The sequence below is a fragment of the Bos taurus genome, chromosome 29 (genome assembly GCF_002263795.3).
Source record: "Bos taurus isolate L1 Dominette 01449 registration number 42190680 breed Hereford chromosome 29, ARS-UCD2.0, whole genome shotgun sequence".
Taxonomy (NCBI): Eukaryota; Metazoa; Chordata; class Mammalia; order Artiodactyla; family Bovidae; genus Bos; species Bos taurus.
The window spans coordinates 17,341,244-17,359,493 of NC_037356.1; the positions used below are offsets into that span (position 1 = coordinate 17,341,244).

At 47.6% G+C, this 18,250-nt stretch overlaps 1 protein-coding gene across 8 annotated transcripts in view; it reads left to right on the plus strand.

Moving 5' to 3' along the window:
* The window catches only part of TENM4 (teneurin transmembrane protein 4), an 851,321-nt gene that overhangs the window by 788,536 nt on the left and 44,535 nt on the right, over window positions 1–18,250 (plus strand). For all 8 annotated transcript variants that reach the window (XM_015461146.3, XM_024987529.2, XM_015461143.3 and 5 more), the window contains 3 exons: window positions 4,918–5,150; window positions 9,294–9,448; window positions 15,925–16,802. In XM_015461146.3, coding sequence (XP_015316632.2) covers window positions 4,918–5,150; window positions 9,294–9,448; window positions 15,925–16,802 — 1,266 coding nt within the window. The remainder of the gene's footprint in view (window positions 1–4,917; window positions 5,151–9,293; window positions 9,449–15,924; window positions 16,803–18,250) is intronic.

Genomic DNA, 18,250 nt, shown 5'->3' on the forward strand with positions numbered 1-18,250 from the left:
CAAACCCAGCTACACATGCTATGTTAACTCGAAGAGAGCCCTTAGTTGCCTCAGAAAACAGGTTAGACAGACAGTATTAAGTATGACATACTGGTGTTTTTCATTGTGCAGTAACATAAATGTTCTGGAGGTTTCTCAAGGAGACCAGCTGCCATTAATTGGACTTTTTTATTTTTTGATGGAGCGGGCACTATCCTCAAAGGTTTACATCCTTCATACAGTTTTGTCCTCGAAGCAGCTATGATTATCCCTGTTTCTCAGATGACAAATAATTGAGGCTCAGAGTAATCATTTGCCCAAGGTCACCTATCACGTGGGTGACGGAGCTGGTATTGGAACCCCTGTCTGTGTGGTTCCAGTGCTCAAGCTCTTTCTACTAGTTCCAAGAACCAGCGGATCAAGGTCTGCCAAGGCTGCTACCTGATGTGGTCAAAGGACACCCCTTTGCACAAGGCAGGTCTTATTCTGAAGGAGAAGGAAAATCCCCACTCAGAACAGGCAATAGGTTGCCTTTGGTGCCAACAGACTCCTGGGCTCACAGCTCCTACTAGGAAATTCCCCACATTGTCCAGATGGAGGTCAGAGTGAGGCCCACTGCAGCTCATTTACTTCAGGATTAATACCTTATAGTCCCTAAGATTTTGCATAATTTCCAGAGGCACCGGGGTTGTGTTTAAGGAAGTGGAAAAGAATGCAGGTCCTCAGGAACTCCTGTGCAGACTCCGGCAGTGGAACTGTGAGCCCACTCTGTGCCCAGCCCTGCCCAGGATCCTGCTGATCAGAACCAGATCAGACAGGGTCCCTGTCCACAGCACCGGGCCTGCGGTCTCAGCGGGAGGCCATCTCCCATCTCTCACATCTATGGTTTGCAAAGTATTCTAAGGAAGGCCCCACTCCTCCGAGTACAGATAAGCAACATCAGCATCCTCTGAGAACTCGTTAGAAGCGCAGACTCTCGGACCACACCTAGAACTGCAAAGCTGAAATCTTCATTTTAACATGATTCATGAGCACGTCAAAGTTTGAAAAGCTCTGCTCTGAAGGCATGGTTTCCAAAGCCAGCTGGGCCTCAGGAGCAACCAAGTGATCTTCAAGGGACAGATACCCAGGCCATTCAGATGTGATGGGTGAGGATTTTCAAAAAACAGAAAAGTTTTCCAGGTGAATCTGATGTGCAGCCGTGTTGAGAACCATCACCCTACGATCCTTAGCAGTGGGTGTTTCCTGTCTGCAATCCCAGAGAAGCCGATAGGCATTTACTCACCGATTCATAAAGTCAGCAGGCCTTTCTGGAACGCTGACTCTGTACCAGCTCAGGGCTAAGCACCAGGAACTTGAAGCCTGGCCCTGCCCCTAAAGAGTCCAAGATGTCCTTGAGGAATCAGACAGCCAAGCAGAAAAGGGTCTTACGGTGCTGGAGGTACTGAAAGGGTACTGGAGGGTCTGGTGGAGACAACAGAAGAAGGAGGGGAAAGCAGGGACCCCAGAATCCAGGAGAGGTAGGGGTTCCAGATGAGCTGATGTTGGAGCTAAGTCCTAAGAGATGAGCAGGCGCCCTGGGCGAGAAAGGCAGAGGAGCTTTCTAGGCCCTGAGGAGCAGCCCAGGGAAGTAGAGCGAACACAGACTCTGGCATCCAGCAGATCAGAGATAAATACCATCCTGCCACCTAGCACTTTCCGGCCCTGCTCAAGTTTCAGCTTTCTAAACATCTCTCATCTCAGGTTTCTAAAGCTGTTGTTGTGTTTTAATAATGCCTTCTATGGCATTTGTGATGAAAAGGAGGTTGTGCATATAAAAGGCTGGCACCATGTCTGGGACAAACTGGCGCCCAGAGGTGGCAGCCGATGCTTCCATACCAGCAGCCTGTGCATCCACAGCTCTGCCCCCAGGACTGAGGATGCATCTCCTGGGAGAGGTCGGGGTGCCGCTCCCAGTGCAGGTGGCCCGAGGAAGAAGTGAGCGGAAGACTGTCCAAGAGCTCTGCCAACTGGAAAGGGCCGTTGAGCTGGATCATTTCATTTGATCCTGATGATAAGCCTGTGAGCAGAGCAGGGCAGGGACGCCATCATCTGAGGCTGAGGAACCTACTGCTTGAAACATTTAGGTGGCTTGTGCAAACTAGAACCCACATTCTCTCAGTTCAAAACTAGTGCTCTTTCCCTTATGGTTAGCTGACGAAACCCCAACCTCAAATTTGTTCTGGGGCACAAAAGAGGGGGCCACTGGACAGTCTGCCAAATGCCACCCTCATCTGGAATTCACCAATCTGAGAAACGTCACCTAAGTGGCACTTCTCTGGGTTGATGCAGAAAGACATAAGCCAAAATCTTGGGATGGGGGGCCTACTCTCAGTGGACAGGGACCCCACCATATTCCTCAAGGACCCAGTTTCTGCCTTGGTGAATAGCACCTGCTTATCATGGATGATACGAAAAGAAATGAAAAATTGACCTCCAGCTGTCATCAAGAATCAGAAAGCTCAAGGCTGCCCCAGCATTGCAGAGTAGGATCTAAGGTCACTGCATTTTATTTAGCCGGAATCAGTGTCATCTGGGAAAATTAAATCTGTCACATGTTATAGGGCAAGTCAAAGGGGACATGTCTAGCTAAATAGGACATCTCTCCTGTTACCACCACTCCTAAGAGAGAAGTTACAAGAAAGCTAAGTAATTTGATTGAAAATACTGTTTAAGTAAACTAAAAATGGAGATCTCATGCACTTAATGCCTGCTGTGGGCTAGAAAAGCATCAAGCTGAACATTGGAAACACAGAAAAGAATAAAATCCCATCTCTTCCCATCAAGTAGTTATTGGGGACAGAATTGGGGAGACAGTGGAAAGTGAACGTGTTATCTGCTCAGTTATGCTGGACTCTCTGCAACACAAAGAGTTTCAGGCTGATTCTTTACCACCTGAGCCCCCAGGGAAGACTCTGGGAGACAGACACATAAGTAAATAGCCAGAGCATTATGTTCAGTGTCCTGTAACCCAGATATGATAAGATAAGAATCTCAGTGCATAGGGAAGAAAAGCTGGAGGAGGTTTGACAGAAAAGGTGCCATTTGAGCTGACACCTGAAGAGTGAATAGCGAGTTGGACTGTGAAGAAGGCTGAGCACCAAAGAATTGATGCTTTTGAACTGTGGTGTTGGAGAAGACTCTTGAGAGTCCCTTGGACTGCAAGGAGATCCAACCAGTCCATTCTGAAGGAGATCAGCCCTGGGATTTCTTTGGAAGGACTGATGCTAAAGCTGAAACTCCAGTACTTTGGCCACCTCATGCGAAGAGTTGACTCATTGGAAAAGACTCTGATGCTGGGAGGGATTGAGGGCAGGAGGAGAAGGGGACGACAGAGGATGAGATGGCTGGATGGCATCACCGACTCGATGGACATGAGTCTGAGTGAACTCTGGAAGATGGTGATGGACAGGGAGGCCTGGCGTGCTGCGATTCATGGGGTCCCAAAGAGTCGGACACGACTGAGCAACTGAACTGAAACTGAGGCTGAGAACGGGAGGGTACAGGATGGTCCCCAGAGCAGGAACCGCAGATGCAAAGAGGTGTGAAGACATGTTTGAGGGACAAGTTGTCAGGATGGCTGATGACAAGTGGTGAGGGAATGCCCTAGACTGGGAAGAAATTGTAAATCATTACTACATGATAGCAAAATTCAGGCTTAATAAGAGATACCTACTCTGTAGTCCTCTCCAAAGGCAAAAACAGACATAATGACTAGTAATTAAAATAATAATTATGATTACCAAGTGCCTACTGTGGGCTTCCCTGGTGGCTCAGACAGTAAAGAATCTGCCTGCAATGCTGGAGACCTGAGTTCGATCCCTGGGTTGGGAAGAGCCCCTGGAGGAGGGCGTGGCAACCCACTCCAGTATTCTGCCTGGAGAATCCCCTTGGACAGAGGAGCCTGGTGGGCTACAGTCCATGGGGTCACAAAGAGTCGGACACGGCTGAGCGACTATGCACAGCACACACAGCACTGTGTGCCATGCACTATGCTGAGTATTTATCATATAATTTATGTAACATTTTATATAATGTTCCCAATATACCAGCAAGGTTCACACGCCCATTTTGCAGATGAAGAAAACGTGAGGCTCAGGAGACCAGGTCAGTTGCCCAGGTTTCAGAACCACAAAATGGCATAGCTAGACATGGAACCCAGACTGATCTGAACCCAAAGCCTGTTCGACTTTTCCTGCCCTGTGCCTGGAGATTCGGCCTCGTCGCCGTCATCTCTCTGTACCGTCCCTGTCTAGTTCACTCTCCTCCATTAGTGCATCCTGCTCTTTGCGGCTGTTTTGCAGAAACAGAGCCATCACCAGCACAGCTCCCCTCTTTGTTTCTTCTTCCTTGGCTGTTGCTGCCAATCACAGACTAATCATGTGGCTCATTTGGGTCTGGCTGCAGGAAGGAGACTACGGGGCCCCTGATAAGTGTAATATGAGTGTCAAAAGAAGACGCCGTTGACACTGGCTGCGGTCCAGTGTGGCTGGGACCTTAGCAGTCAGTCCCAAGAAGGGGGTGGAGCTGCTGTAAAAGCTGCATGGGGGAAGAGCTTCTGTGTTGTTTTGTTTAGTTTTGAAGTGTTTTTTAAAGTCAGATCCTTTCGTGTCTCTGGTCTGGATTTACAGACCACCTCTGGTCAGCCTCAACGGATAATCTTTTTAAAGAAAACAGGCATCGCACTGTTGGCTGGGCATGACAGTCATCAACAAGAACCTCTTGCATTCATAGTTGGGTGAGAAGCAAAGGCCAACCACAGAGGTCAGAAAAATTGGGGAACCATCACCCCAAAGAGGGACATTGTCCCCTTTTTGGCTTAATCTCAAGTTCTGTATCTCTGGCTGCCTGTCAGGAAAGAAGGAAGTGCTCACCAACTGGCGTGTCCTTGTTTTCCAGCCACAGCCCAGCACACAAATACTACCTGACCACAGACCCCATGAGTGGGGCCGTCTTCCTCTCGGACACCACCAGCCGGCGGGTCTTCAAGATCAAGTCCACGGTGGTGGTGAAAGACCTTGTCAAGAACTCTGAGGTGGTGGCGGGGACAGGTGACCAGTGCCTCCCCTTCGATGACACTCGCTGTGGGGATGGTGGAAAAGCCACGGAAGCCACACTTACCAACCCCAGGGGTAAGGCTTGGCTTTCAAAACTCTCTCAGTAACATTCATAGGGGTAGTTCCATTTCCAAAAGGTGAACCTGTTTATCATTGCAAAAAAGTTGGAAAATGCTAAGAACTCTACTGAGGAAAGTTTAAGCTGTCATAATTCCACCTGCCAGAAATATTCCCAGTTAATATTTCCTGTCTTTCCCCCTAGCCTTTTTTCTAATGCTCACCAGAAACCAACAAAATTAAGTCACATTAAACAAGTTGTTTTAGTAACCTACTTTTTTTTTTCCTAAGTGATATATCACAAATATTTCTCCATGTCACTAAAGAGTCTTCTATGAATTTGCTTTTAATGGCTATATAGTATTCTACCAAATGGATATCTTGTTATTTGTCCCCTCCTGTTGGATATATATGCTGCCTTTCATGTCATTGTTTGATTTAAAAAAAAAGTGGCAGTATATCATCTTTGCACATGTTCATGTCCTATAGGATGGGTTAACTCTTAAGCTTCAATTTTGAGTCCTTCAAAAAACTGGACCTCTTCACACCCACACTTACTTTCCATTCACTTATTCAGCAAGTATTTGCTGAGTATACAGTGTACTGTGTGTACATAGATAAGCTCATTTTCGCATAAAAATAAGACTTGAATGTGAATCATGGAGATGGGAGAGGGGGAGAAGTGCTCCCTGCGGTGCAAGGAGAAAGAACTGTGCATTGAGAGTCCAGAGCCAAGGAGGCCCCTGTGCCCAGGAGACCGGGAAGGCTTTTTGGAGGAGAAGCCATCGTTGTCAGCAGACATCCATAGGCACATGTTCACCGTGCTGTAGGCCCTAAAGCCAATGACCTATGGTGTCTAAGCCACAGGGTCCTCATCAATAAAATAGGAGTAACAATATCTTCTGTGTCTACCTCCTAGAATTGTGCTGAGAGTCAAAATTAATATGTTTCATATGATGGCCTATAAAAATGTCATGAGCGATATTTTCTTAAGTAGAGCCAGATTTCAGGGCTTGGTTTCAAATGTAAGCTGTAGACTTGTGAAGTCAGGCAGTCCTGTATTTACATTCAGACAGTGCTACCTAATGGGAATCCCTGGGGGCTCAGCTGTAAAGAATCTGCCTGCAACTCAGGAGATGCAGGTTTGATTCCTGGGTTGGGAAAATCCCCTGGAGAAGGAAATGGCAACCCACTCCAGTACTCTTGCCTGGGAAATCCCATGGACAGAGGAGCCTGGAGGGCTACAGTCCATGGTCACAAAGAGTGACCCCTCACACAACTTAGTGACTAAACCACCAGCATTATGCCATTGCCGCCTAATAGCTGTGTGACTTTGTGTGAGTTGTTTAACCTCTCTGAGCCCCATTTTCCTCCTCTAAATAGAAATACACTGTACAGTTGTCATCCAGATTAACTGTTATCAGGAATGTAAATACTTGCTTAGGACAGTGGTACCAGGCACATGATAAACATCTCATAAATGGTAATTCCTATTCCTGTTTTATTGTATGTACAGACTATCATGTATCATTACTTGTATGTCTCTACCACATACCTGAAGTGATCAGGTAGTAACTCCATGGGGTAAAGTTTGTGACACTTGTGGTTAATCTCCTTCTGAATTACAATATCCTAATACTGAGAGAGTAGCCTGGAGTGGAAAGAACACTACACTTGCACTCAGGGAGCCTGCATTATGATTTCGCTCTGCAACCCCCGGCTCTGGGACCTCCCCTTGTGGGCCTGTTTTCCTTTCGTAAACGTGCAGATTGGGCTAAATGGTCCGTGAGAGCCTTTTGGTGGCAAGGTTCTATTCTCTTAAAATTAAAACAGTTTTTCCTGAGAATTTTTATTCTCTCAAGATCTTTTCTCATTTGCTCCGCACACGTGTGTTCTCCACCCTCCACACACACTCTTTCTCTCTCTCTCTCTCTCTCTCTCTCTCTCTCTCTCTCTCTCACACACACACACACGCACACACACACACACACAGATGTAGTGACAGGGAAATTGCCCCAAAGCCTGTAATTAACCCAGATAGAAATGACAAGGGTGCCAGGATGTGCAGACACTGTGCAACAGGGAGGAGAAAAGATGTCCATCTATTTAGCACAACAAAAGGAGAAAAAAATGAAGTCATTAATCAGGGCGCATGTCCCTTCTATTAGCCTGTGCAGCCAACTTTGTAAACAAGAAACCCAATTGTTCCCGGAGCATTCATCAGTCCTACAGCAGATGGAGGAGAAAGACCAAGAGCAGCCACTCAGACAGAAAGTGCCTGTCTTAAGCTCCTAGGCTTGAAAAATGAAATTAGTTTATATTCTAAGCAGGGACAGAAGGAGGACGGCCCCCGCTTTAAGGCCTCCAGTCCTCCACGTGAAATCAGTGTTCAGCCCTGAACAGCCTAAGGCAGCGGGCAGGAGGAAGCCCAGCTCCCGTGGGTGTTCACCACGCAGAGGCCCTTGGCTGTCTTAACCCCACCCTCCTGACCGGTCATAGACCTGTGGGCCCTTGAGAGCAAGCCCAGGGTGGGTTTCGTGTTCTCATAATTCTAAATCGCTCCAATAATCAAGGGCTAACTATTACAGGTCAGATGTTATTACCCGCATTTTATCCATGAAGTGAAGTGAAGTTTATCCTGGAAGTGAAGTGACTACCCCAAGGTTATATAACTGGGAGAATTTTTAACTTTAAACATCTCCACCTCTGTGAAGCTTTTCCTGACCCCTTCTTTCAGTTCCTGCCCCAGAAAAAACAAGATGAAACTGACCAGAATCTCCTTTATTTCCCCATGAACCGCTGTGGCTTCTGTCACTCCCTGGGTCCAAAGTGATTCCTGTGCTCCCTCAGCTAGACCGAGAATTCCTCAGGGGCACACCCTGTCTGTCTCTCGGCCCCAGGACCCCTCAGCGGTTCACACTTCTATAGGGTATGTCTGACTCCTGTGATTCTAGACCTGGAGTGTCAGTATCACCCCTGAGCCTTGGTCCTAGTCCCAGCCAACCTGTGACTGATTAATGGTGTTTCTGGGAGTGAGACCAAGCAGAGGGGTGTGTATAAATACATGTATTTAAAGATTCTTCAGGCGATTCTTATCCATATCACTGGTTAAGAAGTCCTCCCTTACTAGGGTGGTTCTCAAACTTTGATTTATATCTTTTTACGTCATTATCACCCAGGGCACTGGTCAAAAATACAGGCAGATGTTCAGGCTGCACTTGAGATTTTGTGAACCAGGTGCCTGAGGGGAATGGTGCCTTTTAGCCAGCTCCCGGGTGATTGTCATACACATCCAAACGTGACAAATACAGATCTGGAACAGTCTTTTCATTTCACAGCTAAGAAAACAAATGCAAGGACATCCAGTGACTTGCCTGAGGTCACACAGGTGGCCCTGGAGAAAGTCAGCAGGCGGGATAGTCTAGCAACTGGAGGAAAGGAACGTTGGATAATTCATTGTGCCTTTCATTGTGCCTTTTTTAGACTTTAAATTCACCAGTATTCCCTACACGAATCCAAAGGATTCTTTTTTAGGCTCTATAATTCGAAAATAACCAACGAAACTAAAATAGTAATAGAGAACTCCCTGGAGGTCCAGTAGTTAGGACTCCACACTTCCACTGCAGGGAGCCTGGTTCAATCTCTGGTCAGAGAACTAACATCCTGCAAGCTGCATGGTGTGGCCAAAGACATTAAAAATTAGAATAGAATAACATCAAATAGTAATAGACTAGAAAAGCGTGAGGGATGATTGTCCTGGAAGAAAAGAAAGATTACTGCAATCAAAGGGATTTGATGATTATAATTTCAGGTCTTCAGAAGTAGGTTAATTTACATAGTCCATCATTTGACATTGAAAATGTTCCTCCTTGCCACTACCTCTAGTGCTTAACTCCCGGCAGTTATGAGTCCAGGTTTTGTGGATGACTGAGATGATAGGTAAATATCTCCAGAGGCAGCAAGGTAGAACAACCAGAGGCCTGTGCTGATCCCCTTTTACAAGCCCTTGGGCAGCTGTCTTCAGAGAGGGGATGAATGTCGTGGGGAAGATCTAATCAAATCATAGAGGAGATGTGCCCATCACCCTGCATGTTTCCCTGAGTACACGGGTTGTTAACCACCTCTAAGGCTGGATGTCCTGTTTGGGCTTCTCCACCCCAGGCATCACAGTGGACAAGTCGGGGCTGATCTATTTCGTGGACGGCACCATGATCAGACGCATTGATCAGAACGGGGTCATCTCCACCCTGCTGGGCTCCAACGATCTCAGCTCGGCCCGGCCCCTGAGCTGTGACTCTGTGATGGATATCTCTCAGGTAAGGAGGTTTTGTCTGCTGGGGCCCTGGGTCAGCATGCTTGTCCTCTTGTGGGCACCTGGCTTGCCTGCTGGCTGTTCGTCTTTATGTTGCACAAGGCTTGTGAGCACACTCTTGGTGCAGGGCCTCTTAAGAGCATTAAGGACGCATAGGTGAGTCCAGCACAGTGTGGGGCTCTGGATGGTCACCATCAGAGGTGACAAGTGGGTGACACAGGAAGACCCAGAGGACTGAAGAAATCTGCCCCATGCAGCCCTCGAAGGCAGGAGAGCCTCATACAGTGTAAATTTAAATCCGTAACCTCATGAACTCACAGATACTTGAATATTGCCTGTTCTCCCTCTAGGCTGTAAGCTACGTGAGGACAGGAATTCTGTCCATCTTTTCCTCTGCTGTAACCAGGGTGCCTGGTACACAGGAGCACACCCAATACTCGTTTGTTGATTAATTCATTAGTGGATTGATTGAATCCCATCTTTGCCACTCACCAGCTGTATAACTTTAGACAAGTTGCTGAGGTCCTCTGAGCCTCGCTTTTCATGTCTCTAAAATAGGAGTAATTGATGTTGTCCTGGCAGGATTGCCTTGAGAATACGGAAACGATGTATGCAAGAGCTCCGAGCACCACTCGGCGCTCCGGAAGGGCTCACTAAACAGAAATTCTAGTCCCGCTTTCACAGAGGAGGTGACTTTGCTAGCTTGTGAAGGCTGAATAGGAGTTTGTTGGGTGGCAGGAAGAAAGGAGACATTTCACACAATGGAAACTGCGTGTGCAATGGCACAAAGGTGTTAGTGGGCCGGAAACATTCAAGGAACATTGGAAGATTGAGCACTGAGGACAGGGTTCGTAGAAGGAAGAAGCAGGAGTTGGAACTGGAGTGTGTTTTGCAGCCAATAAGGAAAGGACTTACCTTACCACACCAGGGTTTGAACCTCAGTGAGTGGGCTCCAGGAGCCCCATGTAGACCCAAGAGAGACACAAGGTTCTGGCTGCTGTTCTGCGTGTCCCTAGTTTGTCCTACAGTGACTTGAGAAGGGATGTGTCCTTTATTGCTCAATCCTTTAGTAGAACCTGGCTGGCGCTGAATCAGTGAATATCCATCTTGTCAAGATTAGCAAAGCCAGAGATACAAGGAGGTTCAAATCACATTAAATTTGGATTTGGTGTTAGCAGTGGGCACACTTGGCTTTTTAAACACCCTCACTTCTAGGGGAGCCTGCATACAGGCCCTTTGCCACTCACTGCCAACCTGCTGCCTGGGTTCAACAGGTGACGGAGGCTGGGAGGCTCCCCGGCTCATGCCCGCCCCTGCTCCCAGCGTGTCGCCGAGCCCCTCACCCGGACCTCAGGGCTGCTGCCGGCCGTCCCGCAGCTGCGTGCTTCCCTGTCCGGTGCTGGTGTGGTTTCCCTCTGCACCAGCTACTGATTGTTATGCTCCCGAGTGGGAATTTGTTCTCTGCCACCCGTCTTTCCAATTTGGCAGGCTTCCCCTTTCTGGCTCGAGGGTTTCCCTCTCCAGTCTGTGAGCAAGCTTGATTTACCCCGTCAGGAAGCAGCCACAGCCTGAGGATGTTACGTCCAAGTCTCTTCAGTTCTCCAAATGGGCCCTCCACCAGCCAGCACAGGGTGCCGAAAAATTTCAATCCACACGTTGGAAAATTGTGTAGCTTTAGCTGGAGGTGCTGCCAAGCAGCCAGATCAAAGTCTTGGAAGACAACTGGCATATTGTGGAGGGGGAAAAAAAATCCACGCTTAAATTCAGAAATCCTGGACTGAAATCTCCATGTCCCTGGTCCTCACCGCCCTCATCCGAATTGAAGCACAGGATTCTTTTTACCACACTCTCTGACATAGCCATAAACTCTTATACATGCATATGGGAAGGGGCCTGGCTTTCATCCTCAGAGCTTCCTCTATCACAAACACGCAGCTGCTTTACTGTGCTGTGTGGAGCAGGGAGGTGAGGCAGAGAAATGAGAAACTGCTCAGAGGTAAGAATGCAAAGGGATTATCATTACCATCTTTCTAAATTCCATATATATGCATTAGTATACTGTATTGGTGTTTTTCTTTCTGGCTTACTTCAGTCTGTATAATAGGCTCCAGTTTCATCCACCTCATTAGAACTGATTCAAATGTATTCTTTTTAATGGCTGAGTAATACTCCATTGTGTATATGTACCACCGCTCTCTTATCCATTCAGCTGCTGATGGACATCTAGGTTGCTTCCATGTCCTGGCTATTGTAAACAGTGCTGCGATGAACATTGGGGTACACGTGTCTCTTTCAATTCTGGTTTCCGTGGTGTGTATGCCCAGCAGTGGGATTGCTGGGTCATAAGGCAGTTCTATTTCCAGTTTTTTAAGGAAACTCCACACTGTTCTCCATAGTGGCTGTACTAGTTTGCATTCCCACCAACAGTGTAAGAGGGTTCCCTTTTCTTCACACCCTCTCCAGCATTTATTGCTTGTAGACTTTTGGATAGCAGCCATTCTGACTGGCATGGGACTCTGTGGGTGAGGGCGAGGGTGGGATGATTTGGGAGAATGGCATTGAAACATGTATAATATCATATGTGAAATGAATCACCAGTCCAGGTTCAATGCATGATACAGGATGCTCAGGGCTGGTGCACTGGGATGACACAGACGGATGGTATGGGGAGGGAGGTGGGAGGGGGATTCAGGATGGGGAACACGTGTACAAAAAAAAAAAAAGAAAACTAATGGAATGAACAAATTCTTGTTAGAAATGTGAAGAAAACCTTTCATGGCTGAAAGAAAATTAGGCAAATGGCATTAACTTTAAATTTTGGGGGGAAAAAAAGCCATAAATTAGAAAACTTTTCATGTACTTTAATGAATTTTAAAATAAATCAAAGTGATTGAGCAGAAGTTTAAAAATAAGAATGCAAGGAGGAGAACCAGGGAGCTCTCTTGGATTGAAGACCAGGTGGTAGGAGAAAACAGAGGGAGGCAGAGAGTAGAGACGTAATGGGAGGTGCTGCCATCTGTCCGGAGCATCCATTCAGAACCAGGCATGAGTTCTCAACTCTGCAGCCTGCAGCCACCACAGACACTGAGTATCATCACCCTGTCCATAGTCCAAAATGATTTCCTGAGAACGTACTGTGTGCAGGCACTCTTACAAATGGGGACACAGAGATGGATATGACAACTTTTCTTGTTTAATTGTCACCGTAATCCCACGTGGAGTCACAAAGAGTCGGACACCACTTAGCGACTGAACAACAACAATAATCCCTCAAGGTAGGTATTGCATACCCCATTTTATAGATGGGGAAACAGACTTGGTGAAGGAAAATGTGATTATAAATGCAGAGCTCTGTGCTAGGTTCCCTCAGGGGTGCAGAAAGGAAATTTTTTTTCATGATATCATGTAAAGCATTTTGAACTTCTTTCCCGTATGTAGAAGGGGGTAATAAATATTACATAAGAGCCCCACACAGTGTCTGGCAGCTAATAATGGGCTGTAAGTATTCATTCTCTTTGTAATTTACAAAGAATGTCCTTGTGCATCGTCTCGTTTGATCCTCACGACTACTCATATAAGATTTATTAGCACCATCTACATATGAGGAAAGAAGTTCAAAGCACTTGTGTAACTTGAGGAAGGTCACACCTGTGGTCACTGGTGGACTAAACTAAGAAGTAAAGTATCCAGACCCCCAATCCCTCCCTCTCTCTATGCCATTCACCAGTCAGTCATTCGTCCATCCATTCCATGATCCGTTTTTGCAAATGACTCTGCAATGAGGCAGTCAAGTCAGGGAGCTTTAATAAAGGCACAGCATGCTCTGGGGGAGGGGGAGGGAGCTTGATTCCATCTCAGGATGACAGAAGTGCGAGCTGGAGGGGAGGGACCTCAGAAACTGTAATGTCCCTCCGTTCTGGTGATGGGAAATGAAGCCTCCACAGGGTCATCGCTAACAGGGAGGTAAAATCAGAGCAGCATAGGTACTTGGTCCAGAACCATCACACACGCACCATGACTCCAAGCGCACTTCTTTCGCCTTCTTTCCTGGGTGGCTATGTGCACGTGTGCACGCAGGAGAGAGTAGGAGAGGCTTGTCCTTCCCTCCTCCCCGCTTCCTCTCCCTCTCCCTCCCAGGTTCCCCCACCCATCAAGGAGCCGTCTTTTCATCATAATGACAGGCAGAAAGGTCTCGGCAAGCATGTCCCCAAGGCACCACAGGGCCAGAGGGCATAAAATATTTAGCAGCCAGTGTTGACAAGAAATGGGCTTTAGGAAATTGAAAATTCCCCTGTCACTTGAGAGTAAACTGTGTTCTTGATGCAGCCGAAGGCAGCTGTGCTCTGGGGAGTGCTGGGAAGTGTGAAGGGAGGCAGCCCAGCCGCTGGTGCTGGCGTTGCCTGGCGCCCCCTGTGCTGTGGGGCAGAGGGGGCCCAGGCCGGGGACGAGGGAGCAAGCAGACCCTCGGAGCAGTGCAGCTGGCAGGGCCTGCTCCGTGCTGAGAAGGGCCCTGAGCTCAAGGGCCAGATGGAGGTGGCCACGTCTCAGAGGTGTATTGTCTTCTGGGGTTTCTTTTCACTATAGTCAACTCCCACTTGCACATTGCAGGAAATATAAAAAATTTTAAGTGACAAAGAAGAAAGTTAAAATTCCCTCTCCTCCCAATACCGGTTAACATTTCCGTATATAACCCTCAAGCTTTTAACCCCGCTTCTGTCCATCATCTATCTACTTTATTGTTGTCTGGTTCCCCCAGTTGGGATCACACTGTGATTACAGATCTTCAAACTGTTCTTTCTACTTAATACATAGCAAACATCCTCCCGTGTCGTTAAGTATCCATCTGTGACGTCACTTTAACTGCTGCACAGAGTGCTCTAACCTGTGGGTGCGTGAGATGGACTATAATTTCTTCGGCCAGGTCTCTGTCATCGAGCATCTGGGTTGGTTCCAGCCTTTCAGCGTTATTAAAAATGGCTGTGATAAGCACCTCTGTAGTCAGGGGTGTACAGTGTAAATTTCTGGAAGAGAAATTGCTCACTCAAATGTGTAACATTTATTTAAATAAGCCCCAAGTTGGATGGAATGTCAAGGACTTGTTGGAGGCTCAGGATCCTAAGGCGAAGAGTCCCCAGCAGTGGGGTGGATAAGGCAAGTGCAGGCAGCAGCTGTCCGCCTACATGCATTGTGGCTGGATCTCTCGGGGAACACAGCTGGCAAAGGGCTTCCCTTAGTGCCAGCACCTCCCAGGGCGAGATACCCAACATCCCAGCCTCCAAGGCCACCAAGGCAAGAAAGAGTATCCTGACCTTAGACCTGCCAGGCTGCAGTCCCCTGCGTGCCCACCTGCAGGCCAGCCCGCTGTGATCCCTGCTGGCATCCCGGCCTGGCTCAGAGGAGGCTCAGACCTGGGGCGCAGGACCCCTCCATTCCCGTAGCTGACGTTGTTCATCTCTCCCAGGTGGACTTGTTCTCTGAGGTACTAGAAACCATCGTATCACCAACTTCAATATGCATGTGCAGCAGCCTCCGAGGGATTTTGTTGAAATGCCAATTCAGATTCAGTAGGTTTGGGGTGGGGCCTACCATTCTGCTATACTGACCAGCTCTCAGGCGATGCCAACGCTCTCAGGCCAGAGATCACCCTTGAAGGAGAAAGATCCAGTTTTGATTCCCAGGCACATATTAGGATCATCCAGGATGCTTTTGTGCCTTTCCCAGAGCTCCATACCCAGGTATCTAACTTAATTGATCAGAGATGGAATTTTAGCGTCAATACTTTCTTAAATCACCACGGGTCCTTCCTGTGTAGCCAGATTTGAGAATCACAGGTCTGCAACTATGTCAGACAGGGGCCAGGGTTGCATTCACTTTACATCCCCAGCCCCTAGCCATGTGTTACTCCATGAACTGAGAAATCCTCTGCTATGAGTTTAGCAACAATTCACGTAAGATCTTCCTTAAGCCTCTAAACAACTTCTCCTTCAGCCTCCAGACTCCATCTGCCTTCCCCTCCCACCTCAGTAACATTAGCTGCCATTCTTTGAGAACTTCTGAGGGGGTCAGACCCTCGGGACTATTGCCATTACTTATCTCACAGATGTGGATATTGAGGCTCAGAGAGGCAAAGTAACTTGCCCAAGGCTGTAAGTGAGGGAACGGGGATCTGAATCCAGGCGTGTCTGACTCGGAAGTCTCTCTTCTCACCTGTTCCTTTTGTTTGTTTGTTTGTTATCCCCTTCTCTGGGTTTTGTCAGTCTAACATAGACCATCAGATGTCTCGGTGGGGCTCTCGCATAGTTTCTGTCTGATCAGGGGCTGATATCTGCGGGTGATAACAGGCTGCTGCCTGCTGATCAGGCAGGACTGCCTGTGCTGGCGTTTGGTCCACTCTACAGCGACCCAGGGCTCTACAGGGTGTGGGATGATCGGTGGTGGGCACCTCGCCAGGCATCTGAGTGTCTGTGTCTCCATCATCAGGTTCGCCTGGAATGGCCCACAGACTTAGCAGTCAACCCGATGGACAACTCCCTCTACGTCCTGGACAACAACGTGGTCTTGCAGATCTCTGAAAACCACCAGGTGCGCATCGTCGCCGGGAGGCCCATGCACTGCCAGGTGCCCGGCATCGACCACTTCCTGCTGAGCAAGGTGGCCGTGCACGCGACCCTGGAGTCGGCCACTGCCTTGGCCGTCTCTCACAATGGGGTCCTGTATATTGCTGAGACCGACGAGAAGAAGATCAACCGCATCAGGCAGGTCACCACCAGCGGAGAAATCTCACTGGTTGCTGGGGCCCCCAGTGGCTGTGACTGTAAAAATGATGCCAACTGTGATTGTTTCTCTGGAGATGATGGCTACGCCAAAGACGCGAAGTTGAATATCCCATCTTCCTTGGCTGTGTGTGCTGACGGGGAGCTTTATGTGGCCGACCTTGGGAATATCCGAATCCGGTTTATCAGGAAGAACAAGCCTTTCCTCAACACCCAGAACATGTATGAGCTGTCCTCCCCGATCGACCAGGAGCTCTACCTGTTTGATACCAGTGGCAAGCATCTGTACACCCAAAGCCTCCCCACGGGAGATTACCTGTACAACTTCACCTACACCGGAGATGGTGACGTCACGCTCATCACAGACAACAACGGCAACATGGTCAACGTCCGCAGAGACTCCACGGGGATGCCCCTCTGGCTGGTGGTCCCGGATGGCCAGGTGTACTGGGTGACCATGGGCACCAACAGCGCACTCAAGAGTGTAACCACACAAGGACACGAGTTGGCCATGATGACGTACCATGGCAACTCTGGCCTGCTAGCCACCAAGAGCAATGAAAATGGATGGACAACGTTTTATGAGTAAGTATTTGGTGGTTTTGCTTCATGGCTGCACTGTAGAATTAGAGGTAAACTGATGAAGCATTCATTTATGGATGTCTTTTATTTTAATTCACTTGAGATGCAAACCATGACCAATTACATGTTCTGCATGTTAATAACCCAGATGATTACTCCTAGGAAGGAATATGGTGTAGGAGGAAAGGCATGAGCTTTGAAGTCAGAGAAGCTGGGCCTGAATCCAGCTTTCCCTGTGGACTTAATCTCCCTAGGCCTCAGCTTCCACCTCTGTAAAATGGAAACCTTCCCCCATGGACTCACTACAGGGAGGTGACATAGATAGAAAATACTTGGTTAAGTGTCAGCAATTGTCCACATGATCCAAGTCCACATCTTTTTTTAAAATTAATTTATTTTTTATTGAAGGATAATTGCTTTACAGAATTTTGCTGTTTTCTGTCAAACCTCAACATGAATCAGCCACAGGTATACATATATTCCCTCCCTCTTGAACCTCCCTCCCATCTCCCTCCCCATCCCACCCCTCTAGGTTGATACAGAGTCCCTGTTTGAGTTTCCTGAGACACACAGCAAATTCCCGTTGGCTATCTAGTTAACATATGGTAATGTAAGTTTCCATGTTACCCTTTCCATACATCTCACCCTCTCCCCATGTCCATAAGTCTGTCCCTATGTCTTTCTCCACTGTTGCCCTGTAAATAAATTCTTCAGTACCATTTTTCTAGATTCCATATATATGTGTTAGAATACAGTATTTATCTTTCTCTTTCTAACTCACTTCACACGTCCACATCTTTATGATTCAAAACTTTTTCTTTCACTTTTAACATTTTGGATGGAATTTATGAAGTGCATTAGACGCCTCCCTTCTCATTATACAGGCATAAATCTTTCTTTTATGAGTCAAGGTCATTAATAAGAAACAAGGCATTTGATGTTGCCAAATTGATCTCAGAGAAACAGCAGTGTGAGGTCCTGAAGAAAGATCTCAGCTCCCTGCCCTGGGATTGAACCTGGGTAGCCTGGATGAAAACCAGGAATCCTAGTCACTAGAAAATCAGGGATTAGAGGCTAGAAGTACAGTGGCCCTGACTCTTGCCGCAGTTTGAAAGCAAGAATGTTTCAAGGAGGCAAAAACTATAAAAACAGAAAGTTTATTATTAGAGACACAACATAATGTCTGGGAGAGCACACAGGAAAAGAGTTTGTTTATCTGACTCAGAAGCAGGGCAGAGATACACACCCAGAGAGAAAGGGTATGGTCATCCTCTGTAATGAAGAGGAATGCGGTAATTCAGAGACACACATGCGGAGATGAGTGTGGGCATCCTGAATGAGGAGGCGCACAGTAAGAAGGTATTTAAATCACTTATCTAGCATCATCCTTCCTAGTCTTTGTTTACTTTTGACCGATTGTCTAGTTTCTTTCTTCACCCCTGACTGGTCGG